The 21,244-nt window shown below is 39.2% G+C and overlaps 1 protein-coding gene across 8 annotated transcripts in view; it reads right to left on the bottom strand.

Moving 5' to 3' along the window:
• IMMP2L (inner mitochondrial membrane peptidase subunit 2) overlaps positions 1 to 21,007 on the bottom strand; it is an 841,928-nt gene extending 820,921 nt beyond the window's left edge. For 2 of the 8 annotated variants that reach the window (XM_065556755.1, XM_065556744.1), the window contains exon 1: positions 8,880 to 8,903. Coding sequence is in view for 3 of the 8 variants with exons in the window: in XM_065556714.1 (XP_065412786.1) it covers positions 8,880 to 9,032 (153 nt within the window). In the remaining 5 variants the exon portion in view is untranslated. Of the gene's footprint in view, positions 1 to 3,986; positions 4,107 to 8,879; positions 9,464 to 20,800 lie in introns of those variants that run through there. The other 6 variants (XR_010590308.1, XM_065556733.1, XM_005310785.5 and 3 more) reach the window with 6 other exon arrangements.
• Between the last annotated feature and the right edge of the window lie 237 nt (positions 21,008 to 21,244).

The raw sequence follows: 21,244 nt of genomic DNA, 5'->3' as shown, positions 1-21,244 counted from the left end.
AAAAGGGAAACCCCAAAATTTTGTAGTACCTGGGGGTCAAGGCATAAACAGGAAAACACTACAATGTGTAATGTATTACAGTCTGAAGAAGCAGTAGTTTCAGAGTTTGGAATAATAATAAAAACAACAGTAGTGTGTAGTTATTCAGATATTGCTTTAAACAATGCAGAAAAAGTAAAAGGTAAAATACAGAAAGGGTGGCCACCCCCAAGAGAAAAATCTAAAGGGGCATTAGTAATAATGATCCAAAAGGTCAAAGAAATCAACAAAGTAGGCAAAATCAAGGGGAAAATAAAAATAGAAGAATGGTTCCCTTTTAAACAAAGGAGAAGTAATCCAGGAAGAAATTGGCTATCGGGAGAATTGCTGTACTATGAACCTAGAGAACAAATTCATGGGCTTCCTACAGAAGAACTGCTTTGAAGACTGGCAAATCATCGAAGGAGCACACTTACAGCTCCATATCACCCTCCAAATTGAGCATAAGGAGGCCAAGCGCCCCCTGTCGGCCCAATATTAGAAAAAGAAAATCATGCTGATTGAGTGACACATTCACAAACTGATGACTAGGAGAGACCCACTGTGTATGTAAAATTTAATAAGCATTTGGATAATTATTTATTAATATTAATTTAATCTATATAAGACAATAAGATTAGTAAATAGGTATGTAATAAGTTAGGTAGTAAAGTGCTAAGTATGGTACCAAAAGAATAAAAGCATTAAAATGGTTCTATTCGGTTCAGTGAAAGAAATGGGAAGGAGAGATAGAATAGTAATAAAATCTTTTTCTTAAAATAGGAAAGAAATAACAGACAAAACAATGCAGAAGGAAGAAAGCGAGATATGGGATGAACCTTCAGGGCTGGAGTTACCAGAATGGGTGGAACAGGACATCGATGAACTATTAGAATGTTTGCCTGTTATAGATGTATTGGTCAAAATCCATCATCCCAGACTCCGGTTTTGGATGATGTAGTAATGAAACAACCCTGGCATGTAATAGATCAGAGAATGCAAAAGGAAGGGACACAGGACGAGATCTGGGATGAATCTATGTGGCTGGAGTTACCAGAATTCACAGAACAGGATATGGATAAATTGTTAGAAAGTCTACCTACTGTAGATATAATTAGTCAAACTCAACCATCTCAGACTCCAGTTTCGAATGATTTAGTAATGGGACGATCTTGCCATGTTATTACTCCTCTATGGAAGGACCAGTATGGTCGACCAGTAATAGACTTAAATACAATATATGGAAGATTTCATCAGGATCTGCGTGGTCAGTATTAAATAGCATATATGATTCAGGAAATCTTATCCCACCGATGTTCTTAGAAACATCAGAGGTGCAAGGAGTATCTAAAATAATACAAGATATACCACTAACAATCCCACTGGCAGTAGGTATAGGGAATAAAGAGATACTAGGGATTCAGTTTGGAATCATGGAGATAGATACAAATGGGATAGGAATGGTAGGAATGGATATTCTTCAATGGTTACATTGTGTCATAAATTTAGAGAGAAATGTTTTATGGGAAATAGAATAAGATAGGTTAAGAATTGGTAAGAAATTAGGTAAAATAAATAAGTTAAGAAAAGAGTTAAAGTAAGTAAGTTAAAATTCATGGAATATTAATTAGATATTTCTCCATAAAACACAGAGAAAGGAAGTCAGATGGCAGGAGGAGGAGATATCCTGAATCTACCTGAGGATGAACTCAGATATTTTAGATCAAATGACGGATAGTGTATATAGCTCAGTCGAAGATGATGGAGAAGGAATACTAGAAAAAATACCTGATTTAGTAATTTCTCAATTGTTTATGGATAATAACACCATTGGTGTCTGTTATATTGAACTTGCCTGGTATCCAAATAGGGGTATTACGTCACCTGGATACCAGATCATCATTTTCAATACTTAATACTAGTATTGGGAGAATTAATTGGATACCTCCTGCCACCGCTGATCAATACATAATTCACACTGGATATGGAGAGCAACTAAGAGTATATGTGAGCCGACAGATAACTTTCACAGTGGGAGTACAAACAGTACTGAACGTTAGGTTCAGACTTGTGAGTCGAGGTGAAAATGAATATAGAGTTTTAGGAACAGGCGCTATAAGAGAACTAAAAAGGGTGGATAAAAATCAATGTTTTTTTTTTTAAATTAAAAAAAATCAGATTTTTTTATTTAAATCAGATTTTTTTGATAAAATGCTTTTTGAGGAAAAAACCTATCTATAGTTTAAATTAAGATACATTATCGCTCAAAGATCTCTCATCATGGAATAGGGATTATAAATTCTAATTCTATAGTATGAGACAATATATTCATGGAATATTTAAGAAAAGTTTTGTAAATGAGTTCCAATAGTTCATGGATTAGGGACACAATCTTATGGGGTTACAGGGGCTTCTCTATAGATTATTTAGGTTAATCTTTCTATCTACCTTCATACTATTTTACTTCATACTTCTTTCTTAAGGACTGCCTGTCTTCCTTCTGGACTATTCTTGAATTCCCATTTTTGAGCAAAAAGTATAGTTGTTAATCTATGGTACTATCATTTTAGATGCAGTTGTGTAGGGATATTAAAGAAGGTACTAACAGCGATTCCCCCAAGTGACAGTGACCCCCCATAATTTGTCCCCCGCACTTTAAAACCCAACAGTTTCACCAAGTACAAAAATAATTTGTCCCCCCCCCACTTTAAAACCCAACAGTTTCACCAAGTACAAAAATAATTTGTGTTCCCCCCCCCCACTTTAAAATCCAACAGTTTCACCAAGTACAAAAATCTCTTGGGTCTTCTGTTAAAACTTGTAAGCTACTGTCTGTAGAAACCATTGATTGTATCTGTCCTGTGAAAGATACTTTATCACTGTGTAAAACTTACAAACAAGTTAATTGACTTTGTTCTTGAAGTAATTGATACAATGTAAACAAACGCTATAAGCCGTTAAGTGACTTTCACTTCATTGTAACAGCAATGGCTCTTAGGAACAGACCCCCACTCTCTGTGATTAAAGGGCCGAGAGTCTCAAATGAATTAGCACACACCCCGAAAGTGGTGGAGACATTAAATTAAAATATGGTTAAGATATGGAATGTATGTTGATGAATGCTTGATGTATATGAATGGTTAGGGAGGTGCCAGCCTAGAAAGGGAGTATCCATCGGCCGAAGAATGTGTCAAGTAGAACCACCAGACAACCCCCCCCCCCCCATCCGAGGGTAAACTGGGATCCACCCCATCACCTGGAAGGATGAGAAACACAAACTTTGGACAGTGGGGAGCCACCAGGAATGTGCCACTTTGGACAGGAATGTGTCATCTGCTGATTGAGTCAGCAACAGCAGAATGAAATAGCTCCCATAGACTAACATAGGAATTAATTCCTATAAGAATGGACTCTAAAGACTGATAACTTTGAGTCTCTGGTTCTGCTGCCAGCCTCCAGGAGCATCAGGTGCATCTGACACAGACTCGGCACAATCCTCATGACCAAGATACCCTGTCCAGTAAATTGGCATGAGCAACTTCTAGGCTGGTAACTATAACACCTATACAGAACTTGAATGAATGATTGTGTGAATGAATATACGTGTGTGTGTGTGTGTGTGTGTGTGTGTGTGTGTGTGTGTGTGTGTGTGTGTGTGTATGTGTATATAAGGAATAAGTAGTGATTGTTTACTTTTATCTTTTGCTTTATCATTATATTTACAATAAATGTAGCATCTTTGCCTTATCCCTCTTAATAAGATCCTGCTAGTTTTTATTCTATTTGTATAACATTTGTGGTAAGAAATAAATAGCTGAAATAGGCAGATCTTTCTTTTATAATTTCACCTTTAAAGTAGTACTGAGTGTCAGTGAATGCAATGAGTAATACTAAATGAGCAATAGGGTAATAATAATTAAATAACTGCATTGACTTATTTTGTTTAGGAGAATCCATCCTCAACATACAGGATTCTGAAGACTATCCACCTTCAAGATCACCATCATTTTCTATAGTTTCAGAGTTATCTGTCAATGGTAGTACTTCAGTCACATCATGTATGTCATATAGCCACAGTATATCTCACCTGTAGCAAAAAGGAAAAAAAATCTCTATCATCCAGGAACAACCATAGATAAATTTGTGATAAGAACCAGCAGATTACAAATAATTGCCCGGTTTGTTTATGCAACAAATTCTCCTTTTCATATGATTGAGAACCCACACTTTATTAACATGGTTCAGTCATTAACACCAGGATACGGTCCACCCAACAGAGCAGATGTCGCAGGCAAATTGCTGGATAAAGTGTATGAAAGAGAAATTGAGCAATGTGCAAAAGGTCTAGAGGGTAAAACTGTTAACCTGAGTCTTGATGGGTGGAGCAATGTCCACATTGAACCCTGTTGTATGTGTTTCCGTGACAACAGAAGAAGAGAATGTCTTCCTTACAGAAATGATACATAAGGAAATGCACACACCGCAGAATACTTACAAGAAGTAACAGTAAAAGCTATAACAAACTATAAAAAAAAATTCAAATGTCTAGTACGCAGCTTGGTCACAGACAATGCTGCAACTGTATCCAAGATGAGAAGAAATTATTTAGAAGAGAGTCCCAAGCTAACAACATACGGTTGCAGTGCTCATTTGATGCACCTCCTAGCCAAAGACTTCAGTTTTCCAGAAATAAAGGCTAATGTTTTTGAAATTGCAAAAAAAATTCCTTAACAACCACTTTGCAGTGGCTCCTCTGAAAAAAGTGAGAGGAACCAAGCTAACTCTCCCACAAGATGTGTGATGGAACTCAGTAGCGGATTGTTTTGAGCACTATACCAAGAACTGGCCTAATCTGATGACAGTTTGTGAACAAAATCATGAAAAAACAGATGGCACTGTCACAGCCAAAGTTCTCAACATTGGGGTTAAGAGAAATGTGGTACCCTGAAGCCTATTTCTGTAGCATTGAACAAAATGCAGGGAAACAGCTGTTTTATTGCTGACGCTGTAGAAATTTGGAAGGAACCGAGTGAGATCTTAAAAAGAGAAATATGTAATGACAGAGTTAAATTACAAGCATTAAAAAAACGAATGGGACAAGCACTATCTCCAGCTCATTTTCTTGCCAATATTCTCAATACTCGGTATCAGAGTTAAACCTTAACTGCTGAAGAAGAGTAGTTGGCTATGACATGGACATCCAGCAATCATCCCTCCATAATGCCAACTATAATAAACTTCAGACCTAAGGGTGAACCATTCAAGAAATATATGCTTGCTGATGATGTTTTAAAGAAAGTCCCACCAGTTCACTGGTGGAAGTCACTTAAGCAACTTGGATTCAGAGACTGTTGAAGTGATAATCTCACTTTTAACAGCAGTAGCTTCTTCTACCAGTGTAGAAAGAATATTTTCTTCCTTTGGACTAATTCATTCCAAATTGAGAAATCATTTGGGACCTGAAAAAGCAGGAAAGCTTGTTTTTCTTTTCCAGATTATGAACAAACAGGAAAATGACTGTGAAGACGACTGAGTTAGCTGCAGAAGCCAATATTTTAAGTTTTTCATGTTGACTTGGCTGACAGTCAATTTAAATTTTTTTTTTTAATATTTCATTTAGCTATTTTAGTTAAAAACAATTTTAACTAAAACAAACCTGATTTTAAAATACTTGAATGTTTAATTAAATTTGAAAATTCATATGCTTGTTTTGTTAAAATATTATATGTTTGCCGTTGAAGAAAAAAACCCAGAATACATAATGCTGTTGTTTTAGTTAAATACAATAATTAAATGTCTGTCTGGTGATGTTCTCCTCCTAATACAGCATGGCAAGAAAATCCTCCAAATATTAATGATTAACCTGTTGAATTGGAGATATTTATGAAGTCATTGGTAGGTGAACTATCTGCTGCAATTACCTTTGGTAAATGAAATAACCAATCATTCATTTTCTGATAAAGGTGTAAAACTAATCTGAAAAGTTTTCAAAATAAATCACTTTAAAAATGTATAGTGTGTACATTCTACAAATGAAACCTACAACTATCTGAGTTGTAAAGAATATGTATTAAGGTTATAACAACCAACAAGAATGCACTTTTATGTAGAAATCCATGATTAAATCGAGTTCCTGACTAGTGATTTAAATCATGATTTAAATCAAATCCACCCTGTATATGAATCTAAAAAAATTACTCAAAACTAAATGTTTCAATGGTCCCAAACTGACAATTTTCAGAATTATTTCATGAGAAATTTTGAATTTTCATTCTAATTTGGAACTTTAAAAAAAAATGGAATTTCCCACAGAATGGAATTTCAAGGTCCCAACCAAGTCTAATTATAACTACTTGGATACTATTTTCACAGCTCATAGCGTATAAAGCCTAGTAAATTTCTAAGAGCAACGAAAGATAGTTCAGTTTCCACATTAAACAAATATTTGCAAGTCTGATGCACAAAACACAACTTCTTAACTAAAAATTCAACAAGAAAAGATAGCATATCAAAAATACTTATAGAAAAAATAGATTAATTATGTTTCCCAAAATAAATCATTAAGTGATAATGGGTTTGAGCGGTTTTGGTTTTTATTAAATTTTACAGAAAAAAAATCTGCAGGACAATAAGAAAATACATTCCAGTAAAAATACCTCCATGTAAATAGTCACAAGAAGTGATTAATATTAGTGAGTAAAACAAAAGTTTTAGAAAAGTTTAAAATCTAACAGCCTTCTGAGATACTTGGATTTCAAAATTTCACGCTGGAAAGTTCTTCTGCTTCCCGAAGTACCATAAAGAAAAGATTATGTAGCTCCTAAGGCACACAAATAATTGTAGATTTTATGACAGCAGGGAACTAGCCTAAATGAGGCTAGCGTTAGCGTGTCAATGGAGCAGGCTAGGTATTTAGCCCTCCAAAGAGTCATTCCTTGGGGGCGGGGGAGGGGGGAGGGAATAAAGTAATAAATTAGAGAGGACTTCAAACAATTCAACCAACACAGCACATATTCTGGATCGATAACCAGCCAGTAGCACCTTGTATACATTAACAAGTCATAGCACATAAAAATGCTTTGCTATTCAATTATTGAATAGCAAGGGTAGACAGAAATAACCTGGAAATGTGTGCCCTTTTCACAGGGTTTACAATTAGTGCAGTACTTAGCTTTTTTTTTTTTTTTAATGTAAAAACAAGTAAAGGTAACTGATCACCATAAAACAGCAACCTTGCTAACTCGAGATTTAGTACAGAAAGCTTGTTTAAAATAACACAGCACAGAATAGCAAGGATCAAGAGTTAGTACATAACAGGTCAAAGTACTAAGAAGTTCACATTGTGCAACTCAGAGATTAGGGCAGATGGAGCACAGCATTATCTGGATGAAGTGTTTGGTGCACAAAAGGTCCAAGGATTATAATGAGCCTCTAGTGAGTACTACAACATATGGAACATAGATGCTATTTAGATTGCGCTCTACATATAAATGTTATTTTGATTTCCTACGCTTGCCTGCACATTAGAAGACACTGTTTATTAAGCAGCCTGCAGAATCCCATCAAGTAATATGCGGAAAGCCCCAAGTTACAATATATTTGCAAATCTAAGCACTTAAAAATTACTCACAGAAGTGCAATGGGAAGTATAGCAGTAAAAACACAGTGTTAGCAGTCATCCACAAAGGAAAGAAAATGACCCCTGATGTTCTTTTACAAGAAAACATCTGGGGGAGAAGAGGCAAGCAATCACAGCCTACACGTGAAACAACTACAAAACCAAAAATTGTATCCGTTTATTTTAAACAATCTGTTTCCTCCTCTCTTCTCCACTTAAATAGCTTGTTTAGGTCAAAAACAAGTGACTATATTTACATTAGCTTGTAGCTTTTTATTTTATTTAAAGTTAATTTTGTAATATGGTATTACACCACCGTGGGTTTGACTCTGGGGGCTACAGTTTCAAGCTTACCAGAGTGAAAGTCATCTCTGCTACTTGCTTTAAATTTAGGCTATGTCTACACTTGCCAGTTTTAGCACAAAAACTATGCTAGCGTCTTCACTGGAAATCCATATTTTCAGTGCAAAAATAAAACCATCCCAACGAGAGTCTTTTTGTGCTGATGTGCCAGTGAAGATTCTTGATTGCTTTTACCGATCTAATTGCCCTCCAGAGCTGTCCCACAATGCAGGGCGGGAGCGGCTGCTCTTTGAAACTCAGCAGTCCTACCTGCGCCCCTCCCCTTTAGCTCCTTTCTTTCTGACAGCCAGTGCTGTCACTGCTCCAGTACACAAAATAAATCTTTATTGTGGAATGCTCCTGCTGCTTCCCACAATACAAACAGAGGCAGGCAGACAGAATGTGCTGTGCAGAGTCAGGGAGGGAGGCGGGGGCTGAGGTCTGGATCTCCCCCTCCCCCTGCCTCAGGACTGGTTGCTTCCGGCGGCTGTCACACACATACATCCACCCCTGCCACAATAATGATTTGCTTTATATCCCGAAGCAGTGCTTAGTGGGATAGCTACCACAGTGCGCTCCTCTCATCTGCTATGCAAGTGCTACATATGTAAACATGCTTTGACGCCTGTGGAAAACAACGTGAACACAAACCAGCACTTTTCTTTTAGAACTTTTCTGTCACCGACAAAACTGTCAGCGAAAAAATTCTGCAAGTGTAGACATAGCCTTAGAGTCTCTAGGAACACAAAGACCAAGGGTAGTGACCACACATACATTCACAAGTACAAGGTTTAGTCTCTTTTACAAGTTTTATTAAAGTTACAATTAAAGTTATGAATATCCAAGTACATAGAAATTCTATACAGACCTATGCACAAGTTACAAATATAAATATACTCACATCCTTATCAGTAGTGTTAGGGTCTGATGGGTCTCTCATGGTTTGATCATCAGTAGACAGATGGTTCCTGCTGGAGTTTCCTATAGGGAGCTCAATTTTCCCACTCTGGGCACCCTCTTTTATAATGTAATTCTGACTACACCTGATTAGCATTTCTGCACTTGGTGCACTCTGCAGTTAAGGTATGTGTTAGAAAAATGTGATTACCGGGTATCTTGTAATTACTTTTACTGTTAATTTTTCGCAGTATCACCCATTGGTACATCTCTTCCCGTAATCTCAGGGCATTGGGTTTTTCTTTGGTCACTTACTTATGTCAAGCATTTCTTAGCTCCAAGGCCTAGTATGGCTAAGCTAAAATCTTTCAGGCCTCAGCCTATAGGTCTTGCATTTCACTTAATTAGAAGGAATAATCATGTATTAGATATCTAACTACTGATCAATTTTATACTTCTAAAATCCTACCATTTAACTCTGTGTAACATACTATTATATATGACATTGAATGTTAGTTAATCATAATCACACAATAAATGAACAATAAACTAAAATCATTGGCTACAATCTTATCTCCACAAACCAATGAAATGTCCGTTTTTTGGTCAGTTTATCAGAAGAAAAATAATTTTGTGTGTGGTGGGCAACCTGCGGCCCATCATGATAATCCACTGGTAGGCCGCCAGACAGTTTGTTTACATTTGCCCAGCCTCCCGCAGCTCCCAGTGGCCCGTGCCGCTTCCCACAGCTCCCATTGGCTGGGAACGGCGAACCGCAGCCACTCGGAGCTGCAGGCAGCCAGGTAAATGTAAACAAACTGTCTGGCGGCCCGCCAAAGGATTACTTGACGGGCCACTTGAGGCCCAGGGGCTTCAGGTCGACCACCACAGGTGTAAGTGCATGCATACAGATTTAACAATTATTGTCTCATTTATGAGAGGGTGCATATCTGAGTCACACAGAACCATGGTGATAGGTGCCATGTAAGAACCTAGACAGGACAGGTTAGATGGTTCTACGTAAGTTTTTATATGGGAATGTTTTCTAGTTCCAAAAGGAGGCCTATTAATCTTTTTCCCCCTACTATTCTTCTACCATATCAATTTATCTAAGCGGCAAGTGTGCGAGACATGATGCTGATACAGAATAATTCAGGAATACTGTCTGTATTAATGTAGGAGTACTGTATGTGACTGGCTTATGGGAATGTTTGCTGTATAATAATACAGGGTTATTTTAGTGCATGCACATGTTAGTTTAGTTTAATAACAGGGCTATTAGGAAACAAGCAGGAAGACAACACTATGGGTTCAGATAAAACACCTCCTAGTAAATGAGTCAGGAGGTTAAGAAACAATCCCTGGGCTTCCAGTTGTGAAAATACTACTTTTTGGTTCCAGGCCGAAGTTACACAGCTGTTTTGCCAATGCTGGGAGTGGACAGATCAAAAAGGACTTGAAACTGTCAAAAAGTAAGTTGATGGGGCAAAGGAACAAGAACAGCTGTCAATGAGCTCACAAGGGGCAGACTAACACATACAGGCCCTGTGGAGTAGGTCTGAAGCAGCTGGGCCTTCCTAAGCTTTCAGGGGATGGTAAACCTTAGGTAAGATAGTCATGAGCATAGACTGTTTAGTTGTTTTAAAATCCTTTTTCTCTAATGCTCTGCTGTGTTCTTACTGCTAAGAGTGAACAACACTTTTTTAAAGAAAGCTTGCCTGGTCACTCTATTAATCCCGGGTCACAGCTCCCAGAGGGAGGTCTTGCAGATGCCCAGCCCAGCTGGTTCTGCTGGGAAATCACAGTTGGTAAACAGGGTGCTGTAGCATGAGACCAAGTCTCTTATAGGTGGAATCCCATGATTCTCCCAAAGATAAGTTAAGGCAATAGGCCTAACAAGGGGTGCATTCAGAGGCATCAGAGAGGAGTTCAAGGTGCAGCTAGCCCTGCAACTGTTTCCGCAGAATTCTTAAAGTCCATTTATGTAACGTTATAAAAATTCACTGGTGCAGCAAACTGAAGTCACCAGCCACCTTAAGGACTCAACATGGTCTAATCTCACAAAGACAAAGGCAAAACTTTGACCTTTCAAATGGGTCTAACAACATTATGTTGTAGCTATAGCATTTTACCAACCAGCCTCACTCAGTACACATGATGGACAGTGCTCAATGAATGAGGCAGCTGCTCACTATTAGCCATAACAGACAGTTATCCTCGGTGGACCAACTACTATAGGAAAAGTTCTGATTTACAAATAGATTTGACAGGTCTTGAACTCAGCTCCACAAGGTTCATGGGAGCAGACATGTTCCAACCCTCACCTAGCAGCCTGCTGGCAATAGCTAACCTGGGACCCATGAAGCTCAGCCCCAGTGTGAGGCTCTGCCCCTGAGGTCCAATTGTGCCAGTGCAGCTGATTGGGCCACTGGCCCTGCTTAAGCCAGCAGCAGAAACAGGAAGCTGTTGTCCAAACAACTGGGCTCCACCCTGCTCTTAACTGTGTGTGCCTTGGGCTTCCCCAACTTGATTTCTTGGCATCCTGACTTGATTCTTGGCATTTGACTTGCAGTTCCAAACCTCCAGTTTGTCTCCTGCCTCTGACCCCCCAATATCCTGACCCATTCTGATTCTGATTCCTGCCTTGTGATTCTGACTTCCCAATATCCTGACCCAGCCAATTCTTGACTCCTGTCTCATGACTGCAGACTCTGGCTCTGATCACTAGGTCTGGCTGCCCACAATCTGGTTGTTACAGTGTGCCTAAATTGATGAGACTTAAACATACACTTATAGGGAAAGCCTACAGTGCAATTAAAATCCCACAGATGGCCAACACTAGTTGACTCGGGTTTGTGGGATTCGGACCAGTACATCCCTCAGCCCGCACCGCTTCCAGCAGCTCCCATGGGCCTGGAACAGCAAACCGCCGCCACTGGGAGTCGTGATTGGCCGAACCTGTGGACACGGCAGGTAAACAAACCGGCCCGGCCCGCCAGGGCCTTTCCCTGCACAAGCGGCAGAACACGCTTGGGAACCACTGGGCTAAGGGGTTGTTTAATTGCAATATAGATATTCAGGCTTGGGCTGGAGCCCGGGCTCTAGGACCCTGTGAGGTGGGAGGGTCCCAGAGCTCAGGCTGCAGTCTAAGATCCAACATCAACACCACAATTAAACAGCCCCTTAAACAGAGTCAGTTGGCATGAGCCAGTTGCAGGTGTCTAATTGCAGTGTAGACATATCCATAGAGAACTGAGCTCTTAGCCTACTTCTGTTAGAAAGGATCTTGTGCAACCACTCAGTTATGCCTTCTGTAAAAGGAGATGAAGCTGATACTTGCCTCCCTCCTAGGGGAAGAGCATGAAGCCCTGTTCAATATAATAAGGGCTATAATACTTCTGTGCACTTTAACACCAGTCAGCAGAAGAGATTAATCTAAAACTATGGGGTGAAATCTTGGTCCTATTACCGAAACTCCTACTGACTACAATGGAGCCTGATTACACTCATAATTTGACTCCCAGCCAGTGCACTTTCTCCTGGCCATTTTGATAAGAAGATGAGCAGAGACCACAGCAGCCAACCAGCCAAAAGGTTCTGTTTGGCTACTTCAGAACAATGCAGAAGGCTCAGTGGACCATGATGATATGTTCCATGCAATTGAAATGTTCACAAAATGAAGACATAAGCCTTTGTATGTTCTACTGTACATGTGCAAATAGTGATCTTCATAGTTAGGAACAACCAAATCTTGACATAGACTTTCCTGAGAACAGCAAAAGGCATCTCTCTCTGACCACAGGCATATTTCCCTGACAAATGACAAGTTCCTGCTCCAAACCAAAGAAGTACTAAAGCTGTTCAAAAGCCATCAGAGCTTCTTTTAATATTAGCAAGTCTGTCTTATTTTTCAAGATACTCTTTCTTCAAAGTGGTTGAACAATCTTTTGTTCAAACTTTCCATAACAATTCAGTCTCAGGTCAAGACCAAGCATAAAAATACAACCAAAAGGTTAAAGTCTGATAAAGTTATAAGCAATTGAAAACAGGTGGTTATAATGGAAAGTATTAGTTAGCCTTAATATTGGCATTGCTACCGTTACACCTGTTTTAAATCACAAAAGTTAGCTGAATGTTAAAAATTAACTGTTGAACAAGTGAAAATCTCCAAATCAAAATTGTAAGCATGTTTTTCAACAAAGTAAACAGATACTCTATATTGCATCACTTTTCATATGAAGTGGAACAATGAGATAAGAAACCCTACAAAATATAAGGGAAGTAGACATCCCTAGTTTTTCCCATATTAACATTATTTTAATCTAAATGTAAAACTAAACATCAAAAGATTTTTGTTCTAGTCTATACTTTACTGGAATCTGCTCTCACACTGCATAATTTGTATTACTACAGGTCAACCAGCCTTCCATAACAGGCAGATTAATTTCCCATCATTATGAACTAAGGACAAGTCTTCCCAGTACAATCATGATACAGGAAACTCAACAGTAAAACCTTTAAAGTTATAACCTTGTCAAAGGAACAAGAACCCAAACTGGAGTTCTGGAAAAGCAAACAGATGAACATTATGATCTTTGAGACACCAGGCCAACTTTACAAAAAATATCACATTTCAGATCAAATCAACACAATGAACATTAGGGCCTTGCCTGTCACTGATTCATTACTGAAAATACAATTCACTAAAGGATCAATTCTTCTGCTAAAGTAACATCACTGTATCCCATCCATGCAAAGACTGTCTGTCAGACCCACACATTCAGAAAGTAAATGGATTGGGTTGTGACTACAGACTGGGAGGAATTCATTGCCTATTGCAAGCAACAAAGTAAGTTTGTATGTCCAGGACATGAATTTTACCCTGCTAGACAATCATCCATTTCTAAACAAAAGGGGTTTATCTTTGTGAGGGGGAAAACACAAGGAGAGAAAAAACAGAATTCCATGTGAAGGTTACTCTCAGACTAGTTACCCTTTTTCTATTCTGAACTGAGGTACTCAGATGTTTTAAGCACACATACATGCCAGGAAGAAAAGGTATAGCAAATCAACTAATTTTCTGCAACCACTGAGCCATGAAAAATGAGCTGTGTATATTAACAGGATATTTTTATATATTATCTCTTTTAAAAAAAATAATCCATTTCAGCTTTCCATGCAAGTCAGAAAATTAATATCTTGTGCATGCACACTTACTGGCCAAGCAAAGTTCAGCTTTCTCAGGCTACAGGTTAGAATATTTTGGGCTAAGCTGAGATCTATTTCCAAAATATAGAAAAATGTATAGCTTTAAAAACAGAGTAAGATAAATCTCTGTGTAGTTAATGAATGCATTCATAAACATCACTTTAAGTTACTTCAATTTTAGAACAGGGTTAGATGAACAGCATGGCAGGTATGTCCTATTGCACTTAATTTGATTGTTTTCATGTCATCCTTTAAGCTGATTCAAAACATACAAAATAGGTTAACAATTGGGCAAATGAATGTGAAGTGCCCACTGTAAATGCCAGCAGCTGCTGTGTTTTGGCTTCAGATAAACATTGTAAATGAGATGTTGCATCTCAACACATTTACTTTTTAAAATATATTTACATTAATGTATATAACAAACCTTTGATTTTTATCCACTCTTTACATGAATCTACTTCCCCTGTAAAACCACTTCTCCTGCCCCCACCTCTAAGTAGACTCCAGAAATTCAGCACTGTCACACAATTCGCCATTACTCAAATTTAGGCAAATCCAAAACAAAACAAAAGCCAAATAGTGAATACTTCCCATTTACCTTTGCTTAAATAAAAATAAGTAAATATTCATGAAGCATAAATAATCCTTGTTAAAGAGAAAATGAAAGACTGCCATCTCAAAACATGAAAATCTCCAAATCAGACTTTTCAAGCACATTTTGCAACAAGGAACAAATCTTAGCATAACATGAGATAATATAACATGAGAGAGATGGGACGTTTCTCAATTCTCCTGGGTTTATGGACAATTAATATTTGAGAAGATTAAAGCAAGCCTCTCTCCTGTGTAAGTGGCCTACAGGGATCAATGTTTATGATAATTTAATAACTTAGTAAATGTTGTTACATTTATTTTAAAAATTGTACCAAAGGAAGAAAACAATGAACGATGCTTAAGTTAGATGGCACTTCCCATTTTCAGAGCAGTTTACAAAAATTAACTAGTCCTCCCAGAACCTCTGTAATGAAGGAGTTGGGGTTGTTTAAATAATTTTTATCAACATTTTACAATGGGATAAACTTGAGGAATATACAAGACCAAAGACAGAATCAGAATAAACTCACTAAAACGTATTTTTCATGCACCATGCAACAAGATATCAAGGTACAAATTATTACTGTACATTATTTGCTAATGATGCCAAATTGACTATCATACTATGGAACTCCGTGTTTCTGCAGATTAGTTTCTTAAGTCATAAGATTGTATCAAATGTTGATTTTTTTTAAAATATTTCCTTTACTGTGACTCATTAAATTTTACCCTTGAACATTAGAGGGCACTGTGAGACTGCAATAGCAACCGCAGTGCATTCTGCACAGCGGTATTTGCTGCCATATTGATTTTGAATCTGATATTCATGGCAAGACGCATGCTTTGCCAGTTGCCATAACCATTTCTTGACATTGAAGGATAAATGTACCTTGCTCAAGTCTAATAATTAGTAGTAAATATTCTTTGGGAAATGTATGATACTAACTTTGCAGAAAAACATATAAGAGAATTAAAGAGTCCAGACGTTATGTCACTGACATTAGAAAGAAGGCAAAAGCAAAGAGCCATTGATTGTTATTTTGTTGTTATGTTAGATGGACAGCAAGCATTACTTTCACAAAGCAAGATACATTATCCTACTTCATAACATGGGAGATGTCGTATTCTCCTTCATATCAAATAATCAGCATAACAGATCAGTGAGATGCCAGTTAAGAGTATTTGATCTTCTTGATGCAGATGGCAGAATTTTGTGCATTTTTTGTGGAAACATAACTGTGAGAACTACACAATTTTCCAAATATTTCAGTTCCTCTAATGTGTATGCTAATCTATTCAAATCGACTGTATTTTCCTCAACTGATGGCACAGAATCTTTTTTAAAAATAAACCAATTGTAAAACAAAGAAATACATGTCTGTACACCCAAGAATATTTACTCTGCAATGACTGAAATGAAGCTGTTTGATAACTAATTAACAGGAAAGTTTCATTGTTCAATTTATCTAATTATAATTCCTAGTATGTATTCTGTGTAAATATATATTATCAATTAATTTAGTTCTTGTAGCATTTAGAAAATTGACTTTCAAATATTGATAAATTTATCCTCAATACAAAGGAAGCAATTGCTTAGAAACTAAAGACTCAGCCTGCCAAGTTTTCAAAAAGGGGGAAGGGGAGAATCCAAGCAGCCTCTATAAACAACATCAGTTAGTAGGGAAATGTAGTTTTCAAACACTAATTAGAACTGTCACTATGCTTAATAGGTCCTGAAGGATCTTATAATGCAATGATGTCCATTTGACATATTGAATTATCTTTTTAAGATGAAAACCCACTGTTGAACCAAAGGCAAACTAGAAGATACGGATATTTCAGAAACCATTTGAAGCCTCTTACACATTAACTCCAGGGTCCTTACCAAACATCCCAAATCAAAATTCCAATTATGCTCTGAACAAAGGAGCTAGCTACTAGTTTTATCATTAAAAGACAATTTGAATATGAAGAGTTTAATTTTTTTTCATAATTATTTATATCATTATTTCTCAAACTTTTGTACTGGTGACCCCTTTCACATAGCAAGCCTCTCAATGCAACCCCCCTTATAAATTAAAAACACTTTTTTATATATTTAACACCATTATAAATGCTGGATGCAAAGGCTGACAGCTCGCAACCCCCCATGTAATAACCCCGCGACCCCTTGAGGGGACCCAACCCCCAGTTTGAGAACCCCTGGTTTATATACTATACAATGCTTAATATAGAGCTGGATATTTCTCACTTCTGCATACAATATATAGTAATTTATCCAACCGAATATTGTACATTTCTGTAAATAGCCACATAAAAATTATGCAAAATGATTTAACATTTAAAAATTGAGTAAAATAACTTAAAAGACTGAAAATCTGATAATGGTAGTAGTTATGTTGTTTAGTTTTAAAGAATTACAGATGTTGGATGCAGGCTGGAGCAGCAAAGCTAATTCCAAAGCCTCTCAGATCAATCATTCTGCTATTTTATTCTGCAAATCCCTGTGAGGTTTCTTCTTTTCTTATTTTGCAAGCCTCTTTTATTCAAAGTCTAATTGCTATTTTTCTTTTCACATTCTAACTGTACAATGTTATGTTTGTAAAATTTACTGCAGAGGAAACAAAAAATTACGAATAATTTATGCCACCACTACACCTAGGGACTGATCCTCTACTCATGTAAACTGTCATAGGCCTATTAAAATATATAGAGCAGCTGAGGATCTGCCCCCTTGCGTGCTTTGTTATTGCAGTAGCAAGAGAAGTATGCTTTGAAACTTTGTCACAGGCAACAATAAAAGGACTGAAGAATGTCATTACATGCACCTACATGGATCCTCCAGAAACAAAGGGTCTAAGGTTAAGTGAAACTCTCAAGGAAATAATAATAAGATGGGTGAACTAGAGTGCCTCGTATTAAATGAAGATATTGATATAATAGGCATCTCAGAAACTTGGTGGAATGAGGATAATCAATGGGACATAATAATACAGGGTACAAAATATATTGGAAGGACAGAACAGGTCGTGCTGGTGGGGGAGTGGCACTATATTTGAAAGAAAGCATAGAATCAAATTAAGTAAAAATCTTAAATGAATCAAATTGTACCATAGAATCCCTATGGATAGTAATTCCATACTGGAATAATAAAAATATAGCAGAAGGGATATATTACTGACCACCTGACCAGAATGGTGATAGTGACTGTGAAATGCTCAAAGAAATTACAGAGACTATTAAAATAAAAAAAATTAATAAAATGGAAAATACCATAGCAGCCCAACTCTGTAGCATTTAGTTTCAGAAAGGGGAACTACACAAAAACACGAGGTTAGTTAAACAGAAATTAGAAGGTACAGCACAAAAAGTGATATCCCTGCAAGCTGCATGGAAACTTTTTAAAGACACCATAACAGAGGCTCAACTTAAATGTATACCCTAAATTAAAAAACATAGTAAGAGAACCAAAAAAGTTCCACAATGGCTAAACAACAAAGTAAAAGCAGTGAGAGGCAAAAAGGAATCTTTTCAAAAGTGGAAGTTAAATCCTAGTGAGGAAAGTAGAAAGAAGCATAAACTCTAGCAAATTAGGTCTAAAAATATCATTAGGAAGGCCAAAAAGGATTTGAAGAACTGCTAGCCAAAGACTCAAAAAGTAATAGCAAAAAAAAAATGTAAGTACATCAGAAGCAGGAAGCCTGCTAAACATCCAGTGGGGTCACTGGATGATCGAGATGCTAAAGGAGCACTCAAGGATGATAAGGCCATTGTGGAGAATCTAAATGAATTCTTTGCATCGGTCATCACAGCTGAGGATGTTAGGGAGATTCCCAAATCTGAGCCATTCTTTTTAGGTGACAAATCTGAGGAACTGTCCCAGATTGAGGTGTCCGTAGAGGTGGTTTTGGAACAAATTGATAAACTAAACAGTAATAAATCACCAGGACCAGATGGTATTCACCAAGAGTTCTGAAGGAATTCAAATGTGAAACTGCAGAACTACTAACTGTAGTCTGTAACTTATCATTTAAATCAGCTTCTGTACCAAATGACTGAAGGATAGCTAATTTGACGTCAATTTTTAAAAATGGCTCCAGAGGTTATCGCAGCAATTGCAGGTCGGTAAGCCTGACTTCAGTACCGGGCAAACTGAAGAACAAAATTGTCAGACACATAGATGAACATAATTTGTTAGGGAAGAGTCACAAGAGCCCCTTGTTAAAACATCCCCATCATGAAGGCCATTTTCCAATTAAAATAATGCTATTTCTGTATTGTTCTTCTAATGCTGGGTATTCTTAATGCTGCCTCCTCTACAGGTGGCAACTGTTCTGTCAGACTCCACTGCTCTAATCAATGTGTCTCACTGAACCATAGCAAACAGAGGATACCTCAACATGACAGCATCTGGTCTCTTGAAAAGTTTCAGAGTAGCAGCCGTGTTAGTCTGTATCCGCAAAAAGAAGAACAGGAGGACTTGTGGCACCTTAGAGACTAACAAATTTATTAGAGCATAAGCTTTCGTGGACTACAGCCCACTTCTTCGGATGCATCCGAAGAAGTGGGCTGTAGTCCACGAAAGCTTATGCTCTAATAAATTTGTTAGTCTCTAAGGTGCCACGAGTCCTCCTGTTCTTCTTTTTTTCTGGTCTCTTGCTTGCTCTTTCTTCCTTTCCCCTCCAACTCTGGCTTTAAACACTTACTGGATTTTTTTCTGAGAGAGACGTCAAACACGAAGAAGGAATCCTAACAGGGTAAGTGGCAGAGAAACTCAAAGGATGGGAGGGGTCCTGCTGTGACATAACAACTACTAGAGACTTGCTCCTGTCAGCAAGGAGGGGGAGTCAGATTAGTGGCAGGGTTGTTTTTAAATATATAGAACACTTCTGAAGTTCTCCCTGGGTTTTGTACCCTTTGGGATGTATTCTTAAAAATCCCACTTACGGGACTTCCTATGAATTGGCTGTATACTCCAACAGGCTGCAGCAACACCACAATATGCTGGCAAGAAAGGAGGGGACCAGCACAAAAATGACCTCTCAAAGACGAGCAGTTTATCAGGGGTTCTCAAACTGGGGGTCACGAGGTTATGTGGGGGGGGGGGTCACAAGCGGTCAGCCTCCACTCTAAACCCCGCTTTGCCTCCAGCATTTATAATGGTGTTAAACATATTTAAAAGTGTTTTTAATTTATAAAGGGGTTCGCACTCTGAGGCTTGCTACGTGAAAGGGGTCACCAGTACAAAATTTGAGGACCACTGCAGTATATCGAAGATCACAGGGAACATGCCACTCCGACCGCTACTGTTTGATACACTGTAGCACCTGTGCTTCTGCCAGTGATTAGGATGAGCTGAGTCTCACCACCTGTAGTCGGATACTTTGCAAGACTCGCCTCCTCCTGAAGGTGTCTCCAGACCAGACAGGCCGCGCTCTCCAAATGTTCGCGGCAGACTAAACTTTCTGATACGCTGTGCAGGAGAAGAGGCCAATTTTGCTCGGGTTGGACTCGGTCCTTAAGAAAATTCTCCCGTGGCGTGTAGGTGGGAAATCACATAATAAAACCATTTGTCAAGACAATTTATTTCCAGGTCACCTTCTAAGCGTTACCCTCCCCCGCTGCCAGTAACGTGTAAGCGTGACGCTGGGTTGTTATTTCAATGCGCTTGCTAGTGCCTAGGAGCGAGAGTGGGGGCCGTTGGGCTACAGCCGCTCCCGGGTTTCTGCCGCGGGACCACGCCGCCCCCCGCCGCGGCGAGCGCTCGAACGGAGCGAGCACCGCGCCTGGCCAAGGCGCTGTGAGCGCAGCTGAGTTGAGGGAGCGGCTTTCCCCGGTTATTACTATAGCCGCAGCGCCACGCACCTCGCGGCCTCCGCCCCCTTGGGGCCCTTCCCCCACCGAATGTTCTCACCCGAAAGCCCCCTCGGGAACTCCGCTCCCTCCCCGCCTATCTAAAGGAACAAACAGCCCCCTCAGTGGCCGGCTTCCTGACTCCATTCCCCCTCCCACACACACACACACACACACACAATGCGCGCCGCTGGCGGCCCAGAGTGTTCTGATCCTTCCAGGCTGCCGTCGCTTTCTTCACCCTCATCCCCGCGCGGCGCCACTTACCGCAAGTTTTCAGCGCTCCCAGTTTGAACGAGCCACTGACGCGGGGCTGCGGGGACGCGCTCGTTACGTGCGCGTGACACGTGCCCTCCAGAGGGGTGGGGTCGCAGGGTTGGTGAACCGACTGTCCTCGCTCACGTGACCAGCACTGCGGTGCAGGTGCTGGTATCAGGCGGTAGCTGGAGAGGAGCGAGCAAGGGGCGAGGTGGAGAAGCCTCTCACAGTACAGGATGGGGACAGAGGCAGTCCCCAGCTAACTCTGCGTCCTGGGGCCTGCCAGCCCCACAGTTCCCCCCCAAACAGGAAACCTGCTGCAGCCAGCAGGCTCCCGGCCAGCGCAGCCAGGAAAATGCGTGGCAGTGTAAGCAGAGGCTTGTTTATCCTGCCACACGCTTTGGCTCATGCTGTAGCAAACAGGACAGGCCCTTGCACTGCAGCATGCATCTG

Source organism: Chrysemys picta, chromosome 1 (assembly GCF_011386835.1).
Source record: "Chrysemys picta bellii isolate R12L10 chromosome 1, ASM1138683v2, whole genome shotgun sequence".
Classification (NCBI taxonomy): Eukaryota; Metazoa; Chordata; order Testudines; family Emydidae; genus Chrysemys; species Chrysemys picta.
This window is presented reverse-complemented; position numbering and strand designations above follow the sequence as displayed.